This window comes from Aythya ferina, assembly GCF_964211825.1.
Source record: "Aythya ferina genome assembly, chromosome: 7".
In the NCBI taxonomy this organism is placed as follows: domain Eukaryota; kingdom Metazoa; phylum Chordata; class Aves; order Anseriformes; family Anatidae; genus Aythya; species Aythya ferina.
This window is the reverse complement of record NC_140302.1, coordinates 21,763,508-21,779,874: the sequence shown is the minus strand read 5'-3', so window position 1 is coordinate 21,779,874 and position 16,367 is coordinate 21,763,508. Positions and strand designations below refer to the sequence as shown.

The 16,367-nt window shown below is 40.5% G+C and overlaps 2 protein-coding genes across 14 annotated transcripts in view; one reads left to right on the top strand and one right to left on the bottom strand.

Moving 5' to 3' along the window:
- The window catches only part of CPEB3 (cytoplasmic polyadenylation element binding protein 3), a 90,583-nt gene extending 74,679 nt beyond the window's left edge, over nucleotides 1–15,904 (bottom strand). For 7 of the 13 annotated variants that reach the window (XM_084525803.1, XM_084525813.1, XM_084525805.1 and 4 more), the window contains exons 1-2: nucleotides 8,942–9,064; nucleotides 7,797–8,713 (exon numbers count right to left, since the gene is read on the bottom strand). In XM_084525803.1, coding sequence (XP_084381929.1) covers nucleotides 7,797–8,702 — 906 coding nt within the window. In that variant the 5' untranslated portion in view covers nucleotides 8,703–8,713; nucleotides 8,942–9,064. The other 6 variants (XM_084525811.1, XM_084525807.1, XM_084525808.1 and 3 more) reach the window with 5 other exon arrangements.
- A 112-nt stretch (nucleotides 15,905–16,016) lies between these two features.
- MARCHF5 (membrane associated ring-CH-type finger 5) overlaps nucleotides 16,017–16,367 on the top strand; it is a 29,096-nt gene continuing 28,745 nt past the window's right edge. The window contains exon 1 of the mRNA XM_084525816.1: nucleotides 16,017–16,270. Within this exon, the coding sequence (XP_084381942.1) occupies nucleotides 16,227–16,270 (44 nt within the window). The 5' untranslated portion in view covers nucleotides 16,017–16,226. The remainder of the gene's footprint in view (nucleotides 16,271–16,367) is intronic.

Below are 16,367 nucleotides of genomic sequence, written 5' to 3'. Positions count from 1 at the left end.
ATTTATTTTCTTCACTTTCTGGTTCCTATTCTGATATTCACACAAGCAGCAAACAAAGGCAGTCAATGGATGTTCTGCATGGAATAAAAAGCTATGTATGCTAAATATTTCAGAAGAAAAAGCTTTTTAGTGTTCTCAGATTGAACACTGAGAAGGAAATGATTTCTCCAAACACTGTCTCTTACGTACATTTAGAGAAGAAGGAGTGGTATAATTCCTGCTGACTCTAATGTGACAAGACAAATCAGTATCTATCACAATCTGTACAGTGCTTCTCTTCTGTAAGATCTTAGAATAATGGACAGTTTTATGTCTGGGATGATTCTGAAAGGCATGCAATAAAAACAAAGTCATGTTGAATAATGAGAAAAAGGAAGGTATCAGTTGGCTGTGTTTTACAAATAATACTGTGAACTTAATAGAAAAAATAAAATCATATAATTAAAGTTTATGAAAAAGCAAATGAAAATGATGACCAAGTCTGAAGATACACAGGCAAAGTGTCTGCAGCATTTCGCCACCTACATTTTTAAAAAGTCTGAAATTTACAAGTAATAAAAGAGGTTACAAATAAAGACCTATTTCTATAAACAAAACCAGCACTTTCATCTAATTTCTTTAAAACACCTGTTTGTCATTGGTATGTACATGCTTTTTGGCAGTTACTAGAAATGCTTCTGCTCTTTGCGTAAATTTCTGCAAAATGAAACAAGAAAAAATGAAATAAAGAAGAAATAACTAAAAAACATGGTACCTTAAACCTAGTTACAAAATGTATGAAATGTTAGAATAGCCTAAGAGTCAAAGAGTCTAAACATTGCTCTGACACACCTGTTAGGCAATAAGAACAGTGAACTATTACATTTCAACTTGCATAACCACTGAAAACAGTTTGACATTAAGTACGAAAAAAGGTAGATTATGTCAATAACAACAAAACCTACTTTATTAATTCTAGGGCAGACACCATTGAATATTATTAGAATTGTTTTCTGAAGAGAATGAACTGTTTAAACATATCTGTATGCATCTGTTTATGCATGTGCATATATATTGTAAACATATTTATACACAAAATGCTAATATTACTAGGAATGGAAAATTTGCCTAAAGCTTTGCAATACACATTGTTTATTTCTCTCATACTGTGTGTTTCACTTACTCTTATTACTGGCTAAAAGAAAAAAAATATTATCTCTACGCATATGTAGACATTGAGGAAGCTTCCCTACAGAAGGGAAGTTATTAGACCACGCAGCAACAGGAGGAGTCCAAAGGGGAATTTAGCTAACCTTATGCTGAGTCAACAGGAACTAGAACATTCTGCTTCCTGCCCTTTCTGAAACTTCATTTCCATCCCACCTTACTGACTGTGTAGGTTGAGACAGGAAGTAGCGAGACCTACTTCAGGCAGCATCTTGTGAAATCAAGTACCTTAGGCTTGCAATGGACTAGAAGGGGACCAGAAGTCCGATTACCTCTGAGAGAATGCAGTAAATCCTACCTACTCCTGTCATCCCCTCACTTGAAGACCACATGGAATTTCTTTATCTAGCATTTGATACCTTCTGACAGTAAAAGCATGATTTTTTCAAAGACACGGAATACAAGTAAACAATCCTCCTCCTTGCCTACAGAATACGGTGCTCCATTTTCAGCAGGTAATTGCAATCAACAATTACACATGAACAGCTTTTTATATTGACTTCTGGGAGCTGAGAGACAGGGAGGGGGAACTAGAGAAGAAAATAAATACTTTTTACTTCTGAAGTCTTCTAACTGCCATTATGCTAGAGGACTTGAGCAGATCTTTCTCCTTAAATAACATATCACATGTTACTATTATAAAAGCAAAAGCAAAACAACATGCTTATTTTGGGAAAAAGCAGTGACGTTTATCAAGGCCTTTATTTCCTTTGGGAGTTTGGAATAACATCTTGATAATTTTTCTACGGCAAGTATATTTTATTTACAAATGGTATTTTCAAACTCCTAAAACTATCTCAAGAGATCAGTAGGAAAAACAAAGGCCAAAGAGCCTTTGAATCTCTCTTAAAAATCACCACTGGCTAGTTTTGGTATTTTTCCCTTCAGGCTAATTTGAAAGTCTTGAAAAGCACATTAGTCTACCCAGTCCAAGCAAAACTCAGGTCTCTGTAGTTAAAATCCCTATGTAACTTCAAACTAAGCAGTGCAATCTTTTCATTTTCCCTTGCTGTGCTTCATCCAGGAAGCACTCGTGACTGATCTTAACGAAAGGAGAGCTATTTTACCAAATGCTAAGAAATTGAAACATTCATCATCCATACAGCAAACTCATATTTTCTCCTTGAAAATCACCTAAAAGAGGGAAACACTGATTTTCCATGTCTTTCTTCCTCTTACATTCAATTCACAAGAGCAGCCTTTAGGCAGAAAAATGAAACTCTAGGAAGACAATCCAAGAAGGGAAATAGCAAAATGCTCTTCACCTTCTAACATGTCTCCTTAAGGAAAGGCGGGTAATTTCTTCAGCAAACCTTTAAGACAAATTATTGCTTTGTTGTACTACATTAATACCATTACTGCTTTTGAGGAAGTCCTTCTCTATATGAAGTTGCTCAGACCATCACCTGCATATCAAACTTGTTACCTTCGCTCTGCCTTCACAAGTGTGGAATGAGGGTTTATCTATGACTCAACTGTTTACTCAAAATCAATAAAATAAGTAATTAGAGCTCAAATCATCACACTTCAAATATTGAAGTGATGTCTTTATTATTCTATGTTATTGTGTCTTAATTAATTTGAAAATGCAGACATTTAAAATTAAAATATCTAAAAAACTGTAATGTTATCACAACTACTAAAGCTAGAATGTCAGGTATTAGTTATCGCTTTTATACTGAAAGACTACTGAGATACCATAACATGCCTTCTCACACTTCTATATTCCAAATCAGGCTACTTTTTGTGTTATATATATTTTGTGCAATAGTAACATCAGAAGCGTGTAAGGCAGCGGGATAAGGCAGGGAGTAGAAAAGCAGACTTATTTCCACAACTGGGTCTTCTGTGTGCATTTGTTTGTTTCACATACTCACAGGCTGTCAGTACTAGAGTATCATCAGATAAGAAACAGTAAGATTAGACTAAACTAAGAAATTATTTTCAAGATACTAGTAGTGCTACTAATATTATGTACAGTTACCTACCATACTGTCAGCACCCTAAATGTCCAATTCAGAGCAGAGAAATAGTGGTTCAAAAATAAATTTATGATAGACTTACCGCATAATATGATTTTTGGTTGAAAATAATACCTAGACTTAAACAAAATCTTTTAAAATACAGTCACCAGGGTACAGAGCATTTTTAGACTGAAAAAATCCTCGACTCATAAACAATGTTACAAAATTGAAGATAATATATTTTAATATTTTTCCCTAAGACGTGAGGACAATTATTCTGTGTATTATTCTACTGCATGTGCACGCATATTTTATAGGTACCTAGGTGTGTGCATACACAATTTATTATGGATATAAATTTGCACTGGAGTGGGTAAAGCTAGGTATGAGCTAATATCACAGGCCTGAAGAACTTCAAGTGTTCAAAGAAAATATTTTCTTAAGGAGCTGTCTGTTAATTATCAGCTGAAAATCACGCTAAAATTATAAACATTACAGTGGCCATTCCCACGCTTGTCATTTCACGCAGTAAACAGCTACAATGTGTTTAGTACTACACATGATGAAGGACTTGTGCCTGCTAATGTATTACTAATTAGTATATGTAAATCTAAATTTCTAAATATACATATATACAAGCACATATTTCTGCATATATCCATATATTTACAACAAACTGGCTGCATGTTTGGAATATTATTTTTATAAGGTACATAAAATTATAAGCTAACTTTAGAAATTTTATCTGGATCTAGACTAATTCCTACTGAAACCAATGGAAAACAATAACAACAAAACTTTTGCAGCCCAGTTATCTTTGATCTCTGTGCAATTAACACGCTCTGCAAAAGAAGTCATACTAAAACTATTTTATCCACAATAAATACCACCTTTTTATTGTTAGAGAAGTATCTATCAGTAAAGCTGTCAAGCCTGACTTGATGTATGCCAGAAGCTTCAGAGCACGAAAGTGCTATGCAGCTTTTAAATCTGCAGCTTGCAATTGTGCATTTTTTTATTGTTTCTGAAGAACATTACTAGAAGAGCAGCATACCTGACAACATTTGCACAAGTTCTGGCAAATCTTTCACTTATTTGTTACAGTGATATTTTTAAACTTCCATATGGTTGACTTTTGCAATTAACAACTGTCCTTCTAGCATTTAATTCCTTCTCTATCTTCTCCACAGTAAAGAAAATTTCTTATCCACACTTCCAAGGATCTATTTCAAGCACTATCAATCCTCCCAACCCCACAAGCTGTATCACAATATATTTGTATGGACAAAAGCCAAAAGAAATTTACCATTCACCTGCGAGAACTGAAGGACAAGAGTTCTGGGAGCAACTCAGAAGCACGAGATGACAATAGTTCTCTTCAAGCCCCACTGCTCTGCTGTAAAAAAGGAACTGAACCGTGGCCCTGGTTCCAGGGACAATCAGTTAATGTCAACCTCAAATGCCAGAGAGGAGGATAACCTGGCATAATGGCACAACACTACTGCCTGTCACATGACAATCACAGCACAGGAACTTGGCCTGAACCTCCCATAAGCCAAAGAATATTCAGAACACATTGGCCGCATTTCTGTATTTTCTATCTGGCCTTGTTCCATGTCTATTCCTGCGATCTCATCTCCAACCCTTACTTGCTGCAGAACACTCCATTCCATACCAATTGCTTCTTTTGCTTTCCATTCCAACTATCAGCTTTGGATTTTCAGGTGGATTTGTTTGTTGTTGTTGTTTGCTTGTTTGTTTTTAATGTAGTGCAATCAGTTTTCCTCCATGAGCATATGAAAACAGTCCCCTTCAAAGCACGTTCAGTTGCCTCTCAGCACTGATCACGATTCAGATGCCAACAGTATTTCTACCAACTGATGCTTTAAGTGTTCTCATATAATTCAGCACAAGTATGTCAAAACCAATAAGGCAGCTGCCATGAGTATAAGGTGCACTGATTCAGGAATAAGGTACTCTAATTCAGGAATGAAGACACATAGCATTGCCTTATACACATGTTCCTTAGAGAAAGATTTTCCTTTTTTTTTTTTTTCCCTAGAACTCCATATCTTCATAACGAAATAAATATAAACCAAAACGTTTAAAAGGTCTTATAATCTCAAGGTAATAGAAAAGAATGAGTTAATACAAAGAACTTGCTAATGTGCATTAACATGTTTACTTGCATGGCAAGTTCACAGAAAGGTATTTCTGAAACAAACAATAATAAAAAAAAACACTTCAATTATAAAGTGTGGCAGATGTACTTGGATAAACCTGCCGGAATTTCCTGATAGTGCTGACAAGCAGAACTTACTCAGTCAATATATTGCCCAATTTCTATGAAGATAAACAAACAAACAAACTCAACAACAATCCAGGCAGCAAATATTGAACTCTTATGAATTTCATTTTATCAACGCAGTAAACAGTACATGGAACAGTTGCCTCCTATTAGAACAGTTTCAAGGTTTCTTTGGCAAGTTGTGAAGTATAGGAGCAATCAACATTAATCCAGATCACATCCTTAGTACGCAAAATTCAGTAATTCTCGTTAAAAAAAAAAAAAAAACCTACTAGGAAAAAAAAATTTACAAGTTTTCTGAGTCTCTGAAATCAGACTGTTATTTGAGCTGGTGTTCAAAATAGTCTAAGTATTTGCTTTCAATTGAAAAGAAAAATACCATATTATATTCAGAGAGAGAAAAAGAAGTTTCCGAGTTTACACATTGACTAATACATTACCTTTTCAGAACCTTAGTTAAAATCAAAGGAACTTTTATTTAAAGTATTTATCTACTTTTTTTTTTCGCCACCGATGACTAAATACCAGACAGTTTAATTTGTGACAGTTTGTAGTCACAATAATAAATATATAACGTTGTATGTATGTATGTGTAAATACATAGTGTTGTATGTAACGTAAAAAGATGTTTTTACTGAGCAAACCACAGAAATTAGAAAATTTACTGTTATTTTTCCTATTAAATCAAATTTACCAGAATTTGTAACACCTTACAGGGAGACAAATGAAAGAACACTTGTAAATTGAAACATTTCCCACTCCTAAAACAAGAACTGGGAGATATATTCACCAGCTTTTATGCTAGGGCTTTCTGTGCAACCTAATAGCTTCACTAGGCATATTGCATCTGATGTATAACCTTTCTCCAGACTTCAATGCTACAGAGACATTGCCCAGCAGTTTAACAGAAGCCACTCCGCCTTCATTTAGCGTAGCCAATAAAAAATTAGCAACTCTCCCTTTAAATAGAATGAAGCAGCAAAATGAAATTTCAGGGCTGACTATAAAATGCCCTCTTTGAATGGGACTGGAAAGAGTACAGGAATGCATATATCTTACTTCAACAATCTCTTAAAGTGAAGGGAGGGGGATCTTGATTTATTTATTTATTTTGTTTCTAATGCTAAGTGTCAAGCTAGATGCCATTCTTACAGATCTGCTAAGTTAAAAATGTTTGAGAGTTTCTGGTTTACTGAGAAAGCATATATGAATGATTTCACTGTAATCCAAACCAGAAAATGTTGATATGTCTGAGACTAAAAACAGCTAGCCTAGCAGAAATTTGAGATTCACTTCACCTTGTATAGATATAGCTGCAAGTATATGCTCTTTCTTCAACTTAAAATGGATTTCGCACCATGACAGATTTTGTTCTGCATTAAAATTGCAAATTTTCTATGTGGCCCAGTTTCAACCGCAATTGATCTGCCTTGTCGTCATAAATTAAAAAAAAAAAAAAAAAGTGAAGGACACTGCAGCTTTAAATATTTCAGAGTAGCTAGTAAATAGACTCCATTGCAATATGGCTCTGAAGGTCGTGTCCTATTGTCTCTTTTCTCTGCAAATATTTTGAACAGCATAAAATGGTTTATTTTATACAATACCTCCCTGCCATTTCTAAAACATGTCAATTGTATTAGGCATTTCCTTACTGGAAAGGACAGATACGCCACTCTTTCCATACACACCCACGCTGCTTCTAGATGTATTCAAAGCATCCGCCGTGAATATAACAGCACGGCTGTACATGTCAGACATATACAGTCTTTCATATGTATACCTTATGATAACAGACCTTATGTTTAACCCCCCTGTTAAACTCCCCAGCATAAAGACAATTAATTATTTCAGTGATGATAAAATAACTAACTGGATCTCAGGTCAAATAGCACCTTCAGTTAAAATTTATGTGCCAGTTTGGAAATTGAAGCAAGCTATTTTAACATCTCCTGCTTCTCACATATGGGTGAATGTAAAAAATAATTATTATACAAAGAGCAGCAATAGAACATAGTCTGCCAAACCTGCTTTTCATGTAGAAAGGCTAGTTACTACCTTTCTGATGGTACAAAAAAAGAAAAACAACAGTCGCATTTAAGAACAGATTACAAGAACAATAAGACCTAATGTTGAGCCAGAATTTGGAATCTCTGTGTATGCACTCCCTAGGATCAACCCCACTTCTTTCATATGAGGTGACAATTTGGTGCAGATATGAATTATGCCTCTCAGGTAGAACAATAAAGTGAAATATCCCCCTGCAATAAATACACCGTGTGATAGCTGTCACCACATAGAAGGTACATGTAATCATTTACCTGAAAAGGCAACAGATTGTTGCCATTGTCCGTCCTGAATGCGTTGTCTTCCATCCAGGATTTGGGGGTTAAGGGTGCAGCCCGTGGGAACTTCGGAGGGGCAATGACATTGCTGGAGAACGGCTTTTTAAGGGGTGAAATGGGATTGAGGGGGGAGGGTACGCCGACCCCCACTCCCACGCCGACCCCCACTCCAACTGCCCTTCGAGGGTCCCTACCAGCCTGCAGCCCACCCCAAGGGTTGGAAGGTGTACTCCAAGCTGCATTTTGATGGTTATTCCAGCTGGAGGAGGAAGATGAGGAGGCAGAGGAGGAAGACGGTTTGCTGGTCATGATGGGCTGATGACTGTAAGCAGCATTTCTCTGGGCAAAAGGTGCCTGATTAGGGCTCACAGGTGACCTCCGCTGCTGCTGCTGTTGCTGCTGTTGAGCTTGCTGCTGCTGCTGCTGATGTTGGTGGTGTTGAGTCTGAGCTAGGCCAATTTGAGGCGAGAAAGTGCCACCAAATACAGGGTTGACATGGTGTGGAAAATTCTGGAAAAGCATTGTCCCATTGACTGGAGTAATCCCTTGGAAAAAGCTATCATCCACCGTGTTTGTGGTCCCTGTAGACCAGGTGCTGCCGAAGGAGGGAGACAAGGAGGTGCCGGCTGCAGGTTCTTGTTGAGGCTGGTGAAAGCTCAAGCCAGGCAAAATGGGAGACTCCATCTGCATCTTCTCCTTGCTATTTTGGGAAGGAGCTGATGTGCCGATACTAGTCACTGAACTGTTGTCTTCTGGCTTGGGCGTCTCCGACGAGATGGGCGTAGAGGGGGCTTCTGCTGAGTTTGGATCTTGCTGCTGCTGCTGCTGCCGCTGCTGCTGGGGCTGGGCTTTGCTTTTGTCCATCAGTAAATCATCCTGCATGGTTTGCGCAGCTGAAACAGTAGGGGAAAAAACCACAAAGACAGATTATTAACATTGTCATTCATACCACAAAGCAGGCTGTTTTAATCATTTGCCGGCCAAAAATCTCGTCCTATTGCTAGTGCTACGCTACAGCAAGTTGCAAGGCAAACCCGTAATCTTCCCCCTCCCCCATTTAGGAACATGTAAGCTTTGATCGTGCTAGATTGCCTTTAAAATATTTTTTTAAGATGCTTCACCCTTTTTGATGCCTTGTTTCCCTTCAGTCTAAATGAGAGATGTGCTTATAGGGCAGAGATATACAGCAATTTCGCCACGTCTCTTTTCTCTTACACCGGAACTCAGAGCTCTCACCCTGCAATGAGAAACTGATTCTGGTTCCTGTTTTTCCAAGCACCCTCCTCCTCCTCCACCTCCTCCCCCTGGCTATTTGCATACGTCAATAAATACTGCTGCGTCCTTCAGCAAGGTTAAAGAGACACCAGGCTTCGCTCTTCTCCACCCCTTTCTCTAGCAGGGCACCTTTAAAGGAGCCGGCTGCCTATTTTCCGCACCTACCAGCTGGCCTTTCGGGCACTTGGCCTGGGCAGGGGCGAAGGGTGCGGGGACCGCGGCCCCTCCCCGGGGGTCCCCGGCTTTCGGCCGCCCCTCGCTGGAAGCAGGCCGGGGTTGCCGGCGGGGAAGAGCAAGGCCAAGAGGAGCAGGCAGGGAGGTATTGTTAGAGCGTAATTCTTCTGGTGCTTTCACGGTGAGAAAGAAAAATGGGGCACACCGAAGGTTTTCAGTGGAGACGTGCCACCTTCTAAAAGTCATCTTTAAGCGTGCAAGACAAAGACTAGGCAAGCAATTTATTTGCCAAATGTGCATGTAAGTTGAAACGTTAAGAAGCAAATGCATGTAGCGTGACTGAGCCTCGTATCTGCTACAAAAGCTGCTTCATCTGAAGCAGATCCGATAACATACTTAGATTAATATTTCAAACCACAATAATAATGCGTATACAGACATAAATGAACAGCAACTGCATGAAACTAGAACAGGAACCTCCGCATTTCTCAGACTTTTAGACAACTGAGAAGTTCTTATGCATATCAAAAGTATTTTAATGAGCCAAACCTGCTTACTTTAATTGAGAAACTGTGTCAGAGATGGTCATCACTGAATACCTAATTGCACTTGTATTGAGCTGATGGTGAGGTCAGCGTCCCTAAGACCACCTTCTTTCCAGGATTGTTTTCATGTAACAAAGGAAAATTCAGCCAAATCAATTCACTGGTTAAGAAAAGTGGCAGAGTAAAGTCAGTGACCCTTTCCAACAGGGACAGTTTTCAGCTGGTCCGTGTGCATCTTTAACATTTTTCATATTTGAATCTCTCCTAAGCCACTCACATCCTTTTTAGTTAAAATGAAGGTAAGGACAGGTTTCGGCTACCGGCTAAGTTACTTTGCTTGCTCCCTGTTATTTCCCTGTTCAATATAAAACCAGCCAGGGTCCATGAAGGCTACATTGTGATTCAACATTCAGGCAAGTTCCTAAGAACAGAGGAAACTATTGCATCTGTAACAGGCAGCTCTGCTGTTGCCGATGGGGGTGCAGAAAACCCTGAGAGGCATTTTAAAGCAATGCTGCAGTAAGCCATAATATACCAAGCCCTGGGTAGCTTTCCATTAGCTGCATTTATGGCAAAATCACCATTACTCCTGTGGCTGCATAAAATTGCAGATGATTCTACATCAGAGAGATCAAAAGATAGTATTTATCCCTCCCCTTGTTCTGAGCCACCAGTATAAAAATACAGAGTGAAAAATATAGCAGCTGAAATGCTAAAATTCTGTCGTCAATACAGTATATTTAAATCAGTTAGTCACCAAGTTATCTATAGTGGCTAACACAGCAGTGGCTTCCAATATGTACCTTGACTTAGCTGTTTGTATTTGAACTTTATCCTGCAGGCTGCAATCCACGTTCATTTTCATATTACTTCTTAAAGGTAAAATCCCTGCACAATTCAACTCTCTTGTCAAGGTCAAGACCTACCTTTAGCAGTGAAGGCAGTCTGAATGGAAAAACACTGGCTGATAAACGACTGAAAGGCAGGCCACCAATGCCTAACACTGGACTAATATGCAGTACCTCTTGATTATTTGCTGGTGTAAGTATTTGTGCAAATCTACAATCCAGTACAGGAAATCTATATCCCCACAGCAATACCAGCTCCGGTTGCATGCAGTAACCCATGCAGTCAATGCAGAAATTCTTAAGGAACAGTTACCTTTAGGATTTTCTCTACTTAAAGCTCAACAAAATGTCAGTATATTTATTTTCTTCTCTCGGGTTTGGTATATGACAAACACGGCCACTCTGGCAAGAGCACTTTGACAACTGGAAGCTTTCGGCGCATGCTCTGCCACGGCATTCTGGTCTTTGCAGTCTTGGCCGGGCTGGGAGCACCGGCCTCCCAGAGGGCAGCTCGGCAGCACCCAATGCATCGCTTCGTAACCCCAGAGCATACGGCTGCCTGGGCAGAGCAATGATTGCTGGGCAAAGGAGTACTTCCAGTATTTTCAAACTTTCTCCTGAACTCTGAACTTTTACTGCAAGAAGTCACTTGTGAGCTCATACCAGCTAAAGAAAAATTACAGCTATTACAAAGGAGATTGTGTCACTTTGCTTTGAAGAAATTATTAAGTAACCGCTTGTCCTAATGCCATTTCTAAAACCATTCTGACCCAAACACAAACAGGGCAAATATGAAAACTTAAAACAAATTAAAATCAGCACATAAGTAAAAATTTGTGCTATATGAATAGCTTCCAATTCCTAATTTACCTTTTTTTTTTTTTTTTTCATTACTCAGTTACTATTACAACTCTGAAAATTCTTAAAAAAAAAAAAAAAAAAAAAAAAAGGAAGGTAAAAATTTTACTATTTAGCATTGCATCTACTCTGTACGCAGCAGCTCCTCATTTCAACTGCCTCCCATCTGCTGCCCACATATCTTCAACCTCCACTTCAATACACAGCCTGAAAGGAATTTATCTCATTAGGGATTCACATTTTGATGATTAACATAGGTCAGATACGATTTTCAGAATTTAGTTTACAGGTACTTATACTATGTTTTGTGCTGATCCATGAATTATTCTAGATTTCTGTTCTGGATAATTATAATACTGATCATTCTGGAAAAGTGATCATGCTTGTATGAAAATCACATAGTTGAAATAACAAGCTTGAAAATATCAGCGTTTTCTAAAGTTGCAGGCTGATTTTTCAAAATATGAAATATACATGGCTTTATGGGTGAAAAAGAGATGACTAAAGCTGAGAAAGATAAATTAGGGTAGCTGAAAATGGGTTGTTAAAACACCCTTGTATTTGCTTTCTACTGTCTGTTTATGTTGGACCGTGTGGTTTGCTTGCCTTAAATCAATGCTATAATTAAGAGTTTCAGAACACTTGCTCTAACCTGTTTGTCCTACTCTGAATCATCAAGGGCCTGAACTGCTTTCTTACAGCAGCTGAAAATGTCTCTCTCCTTTTTTTTTTTTTTTTTTTTTTTTTTTTTAAATATTACAGTGAGTATAGGGCTTGCTCTGGTCATTTTACACACCTCCCTTATGCCCCTTCTTACTTTAGGGTTATTGCTTTCAGAAGCTTTGAGGATCCGAATAGAAGGACCACACCCTTGCTGTCAGTTTTTTCCAGGAGACAGCTTCACTTTGTAGATCAATTATTAAGATAAGGAGAGTGCTCATTATGATATTCACAAACAGAGAAGCACTCTACAACCAAAGAGAGCCAAGTTGTAAAGGCAGCTTTTGATCCATTAGCCACTAGAAGAAAAACACTTTTCATTTCTACCAGCCAACTCTTTCATAATTGGAAATTAAAAGATAATAACAGCTGTATCAGAACACAAGAGCTTCATTCAATCTGATATCTGAATTACTTGACCTGGGCCAGCTCCAAAGAAACAAATGTAAGAAATGCCCACATAAGCCTAGCTAACTCAATTAATGTTGTATTGAGTATATTTTTATTTTACAAAATTCATTACAATGTAATTTAAGCCTACTATAGCTAACAACCCATGCTAGTCTTCCTGTCAGAAAGTGAATAGTCCAACTAGCTTAAAGGTTAAGATGAAGCATTATGTTACTGAAAAACTGAGTTTTATTGTAGAAATATTTTTCTCAGATAACATTTGATTCATTTGAGCTTAATTGAGGACTCCTTGTCTTTAAAAGATGGAATCAAGTACATATAGAATGGCTAACTGGTCTTGTCATTTAATTTATATACTGCCATCATAGCAGTTAAAAGGCAGCGTTGCCAAAAGAGAATAAATACTTTCATATTGCCAGGTTACTTAACTTTGTTGAAAACAGTGAATACTTCTAGCAGTTTTTATGTTGTCACATCAAAAGAACTGTATTAAAGAACACCTACTTCATTATTCAGACCCTTTTTCAGGCCTTGATGAAACAGTTAGGTAAATATTTAATATACCTCTGTATTCTTCTTACATTAATTATCAGCTTCTCTATTAAGCTTAAATCTGTGTAAGTTTATTATTAAACAATTTAGTATTTTAAGAGATGACCTTTGGGAATAAATCTGACAGCCAAATATAAGCCCTAAATAGCTCATGTTATTTTGAGTCATTTTCATTTAGTTCTGCATTTGACTTCAAACGTGCAGTTTTATTTAATTCAAAATGGCTGCCACCTCCAGTCTGCATCAGTCAGATCTCAGGCAGTAGCAGTCACTGTCTTTCTCTTTGCACTGGCAACAGGGAGACTTCTCAGGGGAGTTCTCTCCAGGCCCAAATGCTGAGGTGAAGGTATTGAGTGAGACAGTGCAATGGGCATCACATAGACAGAAGGAATGAACAAAGAGGAATCTTTTAAGGGAAACAATGATTTAACAAATGAAATAGCTCTGAGAGGCGACCTGAGATTTATAGTAGAAATTGCCAATGCAAAGAAGAAAGCATGAAAAATAAAAGTGGAAAGGAGGAGAAAAAGGGCATGAAGGAGAGTGAATTGAAGGAGGAGATTGTTGGGATGAATAAAGAAAGCACTTGAGTAGAGCAGCTGCATATCCGGTCTTGCTAGGGGGAAGAAATGAGGATGGAATGACAACTCTTGCTCTCTCAGGGAATAAGGAGAGTTCTCTCAAATTTAGAAGCAGTTGGTTACGTACATATTTTAATGTCACACTTTGATTCTGAGAAAACAAATTAAGAACCCATACCCCAAGCTGTCCAATTAGGTCTTGAAAAATGAAAAGGCACAAAGCAGTTTCTGGGTTCCAGGACTTTTCAGCTATTTATAGGATGTTACAAGGTCTGCCATTATGATTTTTTATTTCATGTTTGCAAAGAAACATAATGTACAAACCTACCAAGCATTTACTATTTGACTTTATATTCAAGATTTGATCAGTCTCCTCAATCCTCCCTACCCAACGGAGGTAAAGCAAAGCAGCATGCTTTATCTTCAGCATGGTAGCCAGGTGATTCTGGATTCTGGTTACATTTCTTCAGGTAACTATTGCTCACAGTCATTACTGCTGATCCTGATCTCACAGCTTTATCCTAAATGTCAGGCAGCTAGCACATCCTCTCAATCCCAGAACAGAAATACAGAAATTACACAAATCACAAAGTCCTATGAATAAAGCCAGCATCCCTGTTTTGATTTCTAAGGTTTAAAAAACAATATATAAAACCTAAGCATTTGGCTGGCCTATCTGATTAGTGCTTTGGCCAGTAGACACTTGACTTATTGCAAAGATTGGGAACTGGGAACTTTGATACCTAATATTGCTCTTATATTTCACAAACAGCTGTAATTAGGAAAGTGTTCATTAGGTTCTCTTCCAGGAAGCCATGCCCATATGGTTTATTCAGGCCCCTGTACATCCAAGACTTCTCAGCAGAGCAAGCAAAATTGAATTTTACTGTCCCAAGACTAAGTACAAAATACAGTTTCTGGGACAGGATGTCAGCACGCTGTCTTCTTCCTATAAGTAGCATTTACATCAACGTAGCTTCTTTAGCAATCCTGTTTATGTCTAGCAATTAGAAAATAAACAGCACCCTCCCTACTCTATACGTATAATACTGCTTACAAGTCCAAGTCCAGTTATTAAAGGATAAATAGAAAATAAGATCAGGGAAAAATAAGGTCAGGCACAAGTTGGGAAAACAGAATAACGTACTTAGGTCTAATGCATTCTGAGCTGAGGTACCAACTGTGTAACCAACCTCTACATTTGTATTATTCTATAATCTACAACGGGGCAATACTTCACTTTTTAACGCACACTTTTACAACACTTTTCTCTCACCAAAGACTCTCCAAGCCGGGCTGGTTTTCCCCTCACGAAGGCAGCAGGGCTGCAGAATGCTGTTCTACCCAGCCCATGGAGCGGCACCCAGCCACCAGGCCATTTCTGCTCCCCTCAGCACAGAGCAGGTGTGCAGTCAGTGCCATTTCCAGTAACTGTGGTGTAACAAAGTAACCTTATCATTTACACAAGGTTTCAGGAACTAGTTACATGTAGCAGATCTCACTGCAAGAGCTAAACATTTAATATATGTGTAGACATGCGTATATAAATATATAAACACACATAAAACTGAAAAGGAAAGCCCAGAGCTGGCCGTTACTGACAGACCATCCCAAGAACCCGGAATGCTCTAACTGTCCTGTGACGACGGACTTAGCAGCACCTCAGGATGACCCCCACGGTCGGCAGCATGCCCGCCGCCGGTAGCCCCGCGGCCACCGGTCCCACCGAGCCCTCGCACCCCGGGGCCGGGCCGGGAGCCGCCCGCACCTTGCACCTGCCGGGGCGGCGGGGAGCCTCCTTCCCCAGGGCGCAGGGGCGGCCTCGCCCTGCCCACGGCTGTGAGGTGAGGAGGAGGCGGCGGGGCTGCGCCGCCCCCCTCAGCTGCTGAGGAGAGTAACGGTCGCTGCGCGAGGACGACGAGGGCGGGAGCCCCCTCACGGGGCTGGGCCGTTACGGAGGGCGCGCGGCCAGTACCGCCTCGTGCCCCCCCCGCCCGCACACACCTGCACGCGAGAGCGGTCCCGCGGCCCGTACCTGCCCCGCGCGCGGTGCCGGGCGGCCACTACGCGACGGCGGCGAGGAGCGGCATGGGGCGGGCGGCGGGCAGGGGGCGCGCCCCGCCGGACCTTTAAACGGCCGCAGGCAGGCGGGTGGCGGCAGGACTACACTTCCCGGCGGGCCTCCGGGGCCCTGCCCGCGGCTTAGGGCGCAGGCGCGGCGGCAGGGAGGTGGCGGCGGGCGTTGCGGTTGCGCCCGGCCTTTACCTCACAGAGGCGTCGGCGCCGCCACCGCCTCTCCTCAGCGCTCGGCAGCGCGGCCCCGGCCCCCTGAGCGCGCGGCCCGCCCAGGTCGGTGCGCGGCGGGAGGGCGGCTCCGGCTCCTCGCTCCTTTCTCTCCCTCCTCGGTGCCGCCTTTGTCGGGGCCGCGGGGCCGGGGCGGCCATGTCGGAGCAGCCGGGCCTGGCCCTGCAGCAGACCATGGACAGGTACGGGGAGGGGGGAGGCTGAGGGACCCCCGGGACAAGCTTGGGTCGCAGGGGCTGGTGCGAGGGGCAGGGCTGTCTGCTGTCGGGGAGGACCCGG